An 8,653-nucleotide genomic window follows, 5' to 3' on the forward strand; every position below is an offset into this window, starting at 1 on the left:
TGCTCGGGAAACATTCGGGCAACGTCGCGTCGTTCGCAAATAATCGCGGAGAAACTGCAGAATGCGCATTCTTTTCACAGCAATATCGAAGAATCATCTAAATAGTAACCGGGTTGTTGTTGAAATTATGGGGTCCTCTGATTCGATTTTCTACGGAACCGCATAATCGACGACTGTCGCTTCGTTTTGCCGCAGTGTCACGGCGAGTTGCGGTACGCCGGCTGGCGTCTTGGCGCCGTGTTGCTGTTGGCCAGCGCGGACGTGGCGTCGCTGCCAATCCCGGCTCTTCTGGGTTGTGGCAGAGTTGGTTGGGCAGCCCACGTGGCGGGCGCTCTGGCCGGTCCTCTGCTGGGCCTGGCGGTGTTCCCGAATCAGAGCAAGAAGGACGCCAGGGGCCGGAGATTCGTCAGGTTCGTGCGCCTGTTGTCCGCCATCAGCGTGATGCTGCTCGTGGTCGGCGCCATCCTCGGCAACATCTACCTGATCGCGCTGCCCCAGCTCAGGAAGCCATCCTGACAGCGGATCGAGCTGCTCGTCAAGCTCTGCAGACGGTCGTTCCTGATCGTCAAGATCAGGGAGGCCGCCGAGAGCGTTTTCGAGTAGGTTCGCCATGGTTTCTCGACACGGGAACATTTCGTGACGACGGCTGCCGGGATCGCTGGACCAGGATGTCCGCCAGGATAATTGGAGACGCGTGAGACTGTCGGGACCCAACCCAGAGACCGGTGTGGAATCGAGTGACACGAAACAGCGGCTCGTGAGTGCGCTAGAGGAAATTTAGGGGACTCGGAGGCAGCTCCGAGGACTTCCGGTTCAACGGAGTGTCGGAACGAAGTGGTTCGATGACGTTCGTCGCGATTGTTGCCTGAGACGCTTCGGGAAACCACGGTCCGCGGATTGTGAATGTGTTCAGTTAGGAATCGAACTTGGGGCTGGGTGTCCTGAAACGGTCTGGAACGAGCCTGTAGAAATTTAGAGGAGGAAGAAGCTGTGCGGGGTGGTCCTCAGGATTATCTGCATCGATTACAGCTCGGGGGAAGCAAAGTGGACAGCCGTCGAAGTGGCTATCGGGAAGCCCCGGACACTTGGACGGTCAACCAGCCGAGGATCGTCCACACTACCTGGCAGCCACCAGTGAATCCACGGTTAACAATCAAAACCCGTCGAATCTAAACACTCGGGTGACCAAGGAGCCGGGGATTGTCTGCGCCGCGGCTACCTGTCCGACACACGGTGATCCTGTTAACAATCAAAATCCAGCAGACCGCGCTCTGCTAGCCGATCGAACAGCTAGCCATAATTGAATTACTGCCCGACGAAAACTGTGTAGGTATCGCCAAACGGCGCGTCGTTTTTGATCGTTCAAACTCCACGCTGCCGAGATCGGCCGACAGGGAACGAGGAACGGGATAATAGGATGACGGATGGAGAGGATCGCGAGAAAGTTGCCGAGAAAGAAGACCGACCCGGTTCGATCGGGGTGTATCGACAGGGGCGGATTGAAAATCCCCTTTCAATGCTCCCGGGGCAAGAGCACCGAGCCTGTCGGACTCTTGGCCGGGTACGGGGCCATCTTCCAGGGGAAAATTTACGACGGCTCCTCTAATTGCGAGATTAGGGGGTTGTTGCGCGGCCGAGGAACGCTTTTTCCGGGACGGCTGACGAATCGCCGATTCCCCCGAACAAATGGACGAGCCTCCAACTATAAATTCGCTTAACCGGGACCGGTCGGTGTGTAATCGAGTATTTAAGGCTAACACGCTTCCGCGAGGATCGACGTATTCGATCTTGTACTCGGTGGATCGGCCGCGGATCCATTTTGCCGAGAGACGCCGCGAGGATAGCCGGAACCAAATTTCTGTGCCATTGTCAGACTCCTCGCGTGTTCCCGAGGCTGTCAAATTGTGTGTGATAGGAACTGGAACTCGAGACCTCGACAGAGTCTGCGTTCCTGTTGGCCAGACTGTCGAAGACTGTGGATGGTGATCAGTGTACAATCGAGTAGGAGGCGACTTTGATCGATAAAGTATTTGGTAGATCGTTGTTTATGGCTGCGCGGGGCTTGCTGGGGTTGGTGGTGCTCGTGGCTTTCGTTCGCGAAATTGTTGATTGAAGGTTTTCAAGTTTGTTGAATAGATTGTTGGCTAGGAGGTGACACGGTGCGAATGTTAACGAGAAGGGTACTTACAGGGTTAGTTACTATTAGACTGCGGGTTTTGAGACGAGTAGAAGTAGCTTGAAACAGCGGGAAGTTTAAAAGAACTTGAGAATAGCAACACAGTTTTTCCAAAGTGATAAAACTGTAAAGTATTTGATTCTTGCGCCATAATGTAAAAATATTTTATTTAAAGACCTGCAGTCTAGTAATGGTTTAGTTAGTAACGCTAGATGAATATTTATTAACCGTTTATATTAATCATTTTTGCATGAGCAATCTTGTTTCCAGGACTCGAGACGATTGTCTTTTGTGACGTTGACTTGGGTCGTGGGTTCGAGTTTAGGGTTGCAGTGGCTTACGTTGTTCGATGGTTTGTTGAGATTAGTGGATTGTTGATTATTGTAGGGGGAAGCGTTTCGTGAGATGGTTTCGTTCGATTTCCCGCCAGCAATCCGCGCACAGCCCTAGAGATGTTAATCAATAAGGGTGTTTCGAGTCATTCTTCGATATTAAACTACGGATAAGAGTAGCGTAAGGTATGTAAGCCCCCAAGAACGTCGAATCCTTCCCAAAATTCCAGCGAAGCCGGATCAAATCCAGTGGATCGTGAGATCGAAATCGCACCGCGATTCGTCGTCGATCCGACCTCGGTTTCACACCCGAGAAAAATCGTACTGTGTTCAATTCGCTGTTTACAAGCATTCGGTGTCGACGGATGGTTCGAAAACAGATTGCTTCGACGAATGTTAAATTGTAAAAGTTTCTGAGGACGCATTTGCAAAACACAACCCGTTCATCTGATTGTTTCTCTTCTCGACAATTAATTCAGTCGAGGAAATTAAATTGTAGACTTACGGGAAAACGTAAAACAATTTTCCAGAGACTTCCTGGGAAACTTCTGTTTACACAAAAATATATTTCATTTTCTGTTAAACCCGTCCTTCGATAATTACTTGAATTAAAGAAATTGGACTGGACAGTGAGAAAGGGAACGCTAGAATATTGTTTACGGGAAGCTAAGTTCAATTTTTACAGTATTTTTTGAGCTTCCAAGCACTTGTTTCTTACTTCTACGCCAGGGAACATAATTTTGCAATCTCTAACAAATGAGATCAGAATAACATTTAACATTTCGTCAATACAGTGTACTTATTCTATCCTGTTTTCGAACATTCTCTCGACAACGTGACTCCAAATCAGTACTTACTTTTTCTCTGATTTTGAACTGCCATAAATTTCGTGCGACATGTGTTCGAGTTCGGTCTCGTACTTGATGTGTTCAACCCATAGCCTGAGATTGTATCGTGAAGTTTTCGGCACCTTTTCGTCTTCGTTTTTTCAGACTCGAGCCAAGAACGTGTTCATAGATTCTGGAGTTTTTATCGTAATTTTAACACTTTCCTCTCTTTTTCAGTTAACGAATGACAGAGGTTCGGTAAGCACCCGACACAATTTCATATTTACGACTCCGCAACCTTGACTATAAGCTAAGATTACTTTTCTATCAGCCGGTAAGTTTCACCCCGGACACTCCCGATGGACAGTCGAGTAAAAAGTCCGACAGTTGCACAATAATTGATCTAATCGTTGATACCAACTCCTGAACTACCTTTTAAGAAGCACCGTCTACTTAAACATTTATTCGTTTCGTCGATCGTTTCGACGAGCAGTTGCATTTCCTGTTTGAATGTTTATTACGGATTAAAATCCATCCTCTAACAATAAGATCTAGAGTTGAAATTTAAAATTCGTCTGTTAACGAGAATTTTTTACCTACTCGGTTAGTCTGCGAGGACGATTTCCTTTGAACGAAGAACATTATGTTAATAGTTGCGACGCTAGCGGAAATAGAAAATTCCCTTGTCGATGACACTTATTGTGCAACATCTCCGATCAAAATAAAAATACAGGACAATTGAAATAAGCGAACTGGTCCCTTTCTCCACGTAGAATTTAAAGCTTGTTGAGGGGAGGGGGGCGGTTGGAAATCATTGCCCGAGAATCGGTTTCCCTTGGATTCCTTTCGCGGGGCTTCAAAGCGTAGGAATCAAAACGGAAGATCACGGAACGCGAATCGTATCGACGGGATCGGAGGGTGAATGCTTATGAACGGATAAATTATTGAAATATATTTCGATATTCCTGGCCGGGAATTGTTGGAATTGAGCGAGCAGATTTGCATCGAGAAGGAGGGGGAAGGGGGAATGCAAGGGACTCGGACAACGGGCGAATATTCGTGGAATCGCGAAGATTTCCTGGGAGCATTGCCGATGCTGTCAAGAAAAATAATATGTTTATAATTGTATGTAGAAAATATTCGATAGCGGAATATCGTAGAGCCGAGCCGTGTTAGGAGTCTCCGCGAATTTCCGCGAGATGAATTTCTCGTGAAACGTTTTTAATCATTCGAATTAATTCTCTCCGTTCAGAAATAAAAATTAAAGCAAAACCACGGAACGCAAAACAAAGCGGTTCAAAGTTGATCTCTCTCCGCGAGAAATATTTTGTTTGACACCATTCACTCATTTCGTTCGCGGAACCAAAGAATTCTAATAAAAAAAAGTCTCGCCATGGAAAACGCGCCGGCGCCCCTGATTTTAAGGGAAGATATTTTTTCCCGGGCGAGGAATAACTTCTTTTTTTAAAGCCACTCGCCGCACTCGCTGCAGAATCAAAAAATTCTAATAGAGAGAAACTTTCTGATAAAATCGGCCCCGGTTTTACAGGAGACTTTCCTCTCGGGAAGATATTTCTTTTAAAACGAAGGCTTGAACCCTTCGCGACATCAAAAGGGCGTTGACCAAAGCTTAAAAGTTGGCTCGAGACGACGCGACGCTTTCGCATCAGAAGACTATTTTTTTGAGGGCTGTACTTTGCATCCCCGCAAAAAATATTAACACGTTCTCTCCCTCTCTCTCTCTCTAGGCCGTCGTCTTTTCTCGCGGCAGTCTTCAAAGTTACGGTATTTTTTCAAAGCACGTATAAAGCATTTGAAAATGTAAAAAGGAAATCTTTTTATGTACTGCGCCTTTTCGGCTTGGGAGCAAAAATTTTCCGTATCAAAGATTTAAGTATGTTAACGCTTTTAATTTTTAATTTTTCCTACAATCTCTTAGAGCAACCAAATCACTCAGAAATTGTGGAGGAATTGATTAATCGGGCATAAACTTTCTTAATTTTGGGCTATTGCAAAACTTGATAGCATGAATGTTGTTTGGACTCGTAAAAAAATTTAAGTCGACTTCCACGACATTTCTTAAAATATTTCTTTTATACTAAAAGTAATGTTCAATTAAAATTAATATGTTTTACCACAAAAGAAGCACCATTCCAAAACGCATTTTTATCTACTCAGAAACCCAATTGCATTTTCTTTATGGTGTAAAGCAGTGGTCATTAGAACTGTATGAGGCAGTGAACGTGTTAACATAATTCCTAATTCGAATAATTCGTTCTAGGGACAAGCGAAAATTTTGCCACTTAAATTTCGCGGGAAATTCGCGGAGAACCCTAACGGAGAAGACTGCGTTCTCCCCGGCTGATTAGTCGATGATCGTACCTACTTGTTTACCAATATTACATAATACACACGCGCGTACATACACATACACATACATGTACACCCGAAACACAGACACACACGGAATACACACACGAGGCGAACTGGCTGTGATTATGTTAGTGTTACCGACTATGTCGACATGGATTAATAATAACGATAATACGATCTGTAAATATAACTGACTATTGAATATAAATACGATTATATACATACGCTGTGATTCGGTCACGGGCATATTAAACGAGGAGCTGTCGCTCTCCCCCAATTGTGTATCGAAACAATCGATTACCTGCAATAAAGTCAAAACCCGCGGTCCCCCATAATCCCGACGCCTTTTGCTCGTCATTTGTTCATCCAATTTTCCACCGTTATCTCGCGTCGATGATAATTAGCTCGATAATAAATTATCCCTTCCGGTCATTACATTATAACGCAGTGAACGCACGGCTTGAGGTCGAGATCCGATCTTTATCAGGGTGCTGCATGCGTGTAATCACTTTGTGAACAATTCTAGAGAGTTCTGGGTTTACAATATATCCGAGAATAAATTCAAAGTGATTCCTTCATTTTCTTCTGTTAATTTATGTTGGAAAACGAAAATGCTTTGATCGAATGATTATCGAACTGAAAATGTTTATTTCCACTTCTCTTTTGGTAAATCATTTTTGACTGTAAAATAAGTGACCGGACACTCCTAAAGAATTCTAGATTTGTGTTAGCGTCAATAATCTCTTATCAGTTTTGTTGATACAAAGGTATTATTCTATCTTATCATTGCTTTTGAAAAATTACTTCTTCACATTTGTTTTCGTAATTCCACTTCAAGAAACGATCGCAAAGAATTGTTCCGAGAAGCATAGCACAACGTTTCAGTGATTTCTAGGGGACTATCGGTTTACACAACCGTCAACGTTCCATTTTTCCACGTCTGTTCCGCTATACGAAGAATTAGGTCGACGCAAGAGCGAAAAGGAGCTACGAAATCATCGTGGGAAAAAAAGAAAAGGTAAGGAAATATTTTCCTTGCAGATGCAACATCCGACAGGGGAGCAGTCGAGACAATAACGGGTAGACATAGTGAATTCCGAGAACGTTTATTACGACGAGCATAAAACGTACACATAGTACAAGCCTCTGTGCGGCATTCAGAGCGAATTTACGGCGTTTTGACGCGACACGGAAACGAGCACGCCGGAGTTTCCATCCAAACCGAATCAAGCTTAAGTCATTAACTCTTAAACAGAACGAAGTTGCTTAGATCGAAAACTTAGGTGAGGGGGAGAGGGGGCGCGTTCGGATATTTTGTTTTTCTAATACAATTTCTATACGAAAGTTTCTATACGTATGTATATGTATATGCATACACAATTATTATGCTTTAACGGTTACAATGTATGCGTGTGTCTAGATCGATCGCATCGGCTACCCTTACGATCTACGGTTACGCTGCCCGACGATCTCTTGTCGACGAATGACACAGAAACTTAAGAAACTTATTCTATAATCCTCTTACATCCCTAAGAATCTTAGGACAAGGGCACCGCCGCGTGGACGGGAGGGATCGGCGTGATCTGTCTGTGATCTTCCAATCGCGTTAAATGGCTGCTCTAGTCAAGGCGAACGCTAAAAGTTCTTTTATGGATCTCATAGTTGGTCCTACAATGTGTTTTCAACATCGAGTCCCCAAATTCGAACAATTAATTTAGGGCTAGGCCACCCTCACGGTTCAGAAGATCGAATTTCTTTTTGTTTAACCCCTTGCAATTCCAAGGTTTGAGGATTTCATGCATTCATAAGCAAATATGAGTGGGCGAAAAACGAAATAGTAACAAAATATCAAAAAATTTTAAAAACTCCAATATATTACTTCTAAAGTCGTCTGAAGTCCTCTTCTGAAGTCTTCTAGTCTTCTGAAGTTGGTATATCACTTCTTCTTCTTCAATATATTGATTCTTCGTTCATCTTAGAAAAGATAATTTAAAATAAAAATGTTGTGCATCGAGTTTTTTTCTCTGAATGATTTTAAGAAGTTACAACTCCAATGTATTACTCGCAACTTCTTAAAATCGTTCAGAGAAAAAAGATCGATGCCCAAAACTTTTATTTTGAATTATCTTTCCTAAGATGAACGAGGAATTGCGTGGCCCAAATGCGATTGGAACGGTGGTCCGTTCCGTAACACGGGAATGGTGTTAAGGGGTTAAATTCGAAAGTGAGGGTGAAGCGTTCGAGATTAGAGCAGTCCATCGACCCACGCGATCGATCGTTGTCCGGAGATCGGTGGTTCAGAGGGACTTGGAGGGTTTTCCAGGAGCCCGTCGACGGGTCCCGACGCTCACAAAACGGAGAATACATTTTGGTTCGATTAAATCCGACGGAGGCCGGCGTCAGGCGACACGAAACACTTGTTGCTCCGCGGGACAAGGACGGACGACCCGCGAAACGAACATCTCTCTGGAAAAGAAAATATTCCTGTTACCCGGGGAGCTTTAATCCGCGTTTGTTTCTCGATTGTCCCGGATTATTTAAATGTGTCTCTCTCTCTCTCTCTCTCTCTCTCTCTCTTTCTCTCTCTCCCTCCCTCTCTTTCTCTCTCCGTTCTTGCTTTTGTGTTCCGTCGAATGGAAGCGGAAAGAGAGCGCAACGGCGACTTCATTCCGACGTCCTCTCCTGCGACTCTCTCTCTCTCTCTGTATTCAATAACGCCGCCATTACTCCGTCGAAATGAAATTCTTTGCTGCCTCCCCGGCGCAGGAACCGCGTCGGAAAACGGCGATTCGTTTTATTGGGCCGCCGGTTTCTGCTGAAACGAGTCGAATACTTCGCGTGGCTCGACCATCTGTTCCCCATTCGTCCGGTTTGTTTGTTCAAGAGGAACGCCGGGAGGCGGCAGGGAGAGAGAAACTTTCCGATGGGAATTAATTGCATTAGTA

At 44.8% G+C, this 8,653-nt stretch overlaps 1 protein-coding gene across 4 annotated transcripts in view; it reads left to right on the forward strand.

The window, feature by feature from the left end:
* The window catches only part of Rho-6 (serine protease rhomboid 6), a 183,644-nt gene extending 178,024 nt beyond the window's left edge, over positions 1-5,620 (forward strand). For all 4 annotated transcript variants that reach the window (XM_076797565.1, XM_076797563.1, XM_076797564.1 and 1 more), the window contains one exon: positions 196-5,620. In XM_076797565.1, coding sequence (XP_076653680.1) covers positions 196-516 — 321 coding nt within the window. In that variant the 3' untranslated portion in view covers positions 517-5,620. The remainder of the gene's footprint in view (positions 1-195) is intronic.
* The last annotated feature ends 3,033 nt before the right edge of the window (positions 5,621-8,653 follow it).

Source organism: Halictus rubicundus, chromosome 12, assembly GCF_050948215.1.
Source record: "Halictus rubicundus isolate RS-2024b chromosome 12, iyHalRubi1_principal, whole genome shotgun sequence".
NCBI classification, from domain to species: Eukaryota; Metazoa; Arthropoda; class Insecta; order Hymenoptera; family Halictidae; genus Halictus; species Halictus rubicundus.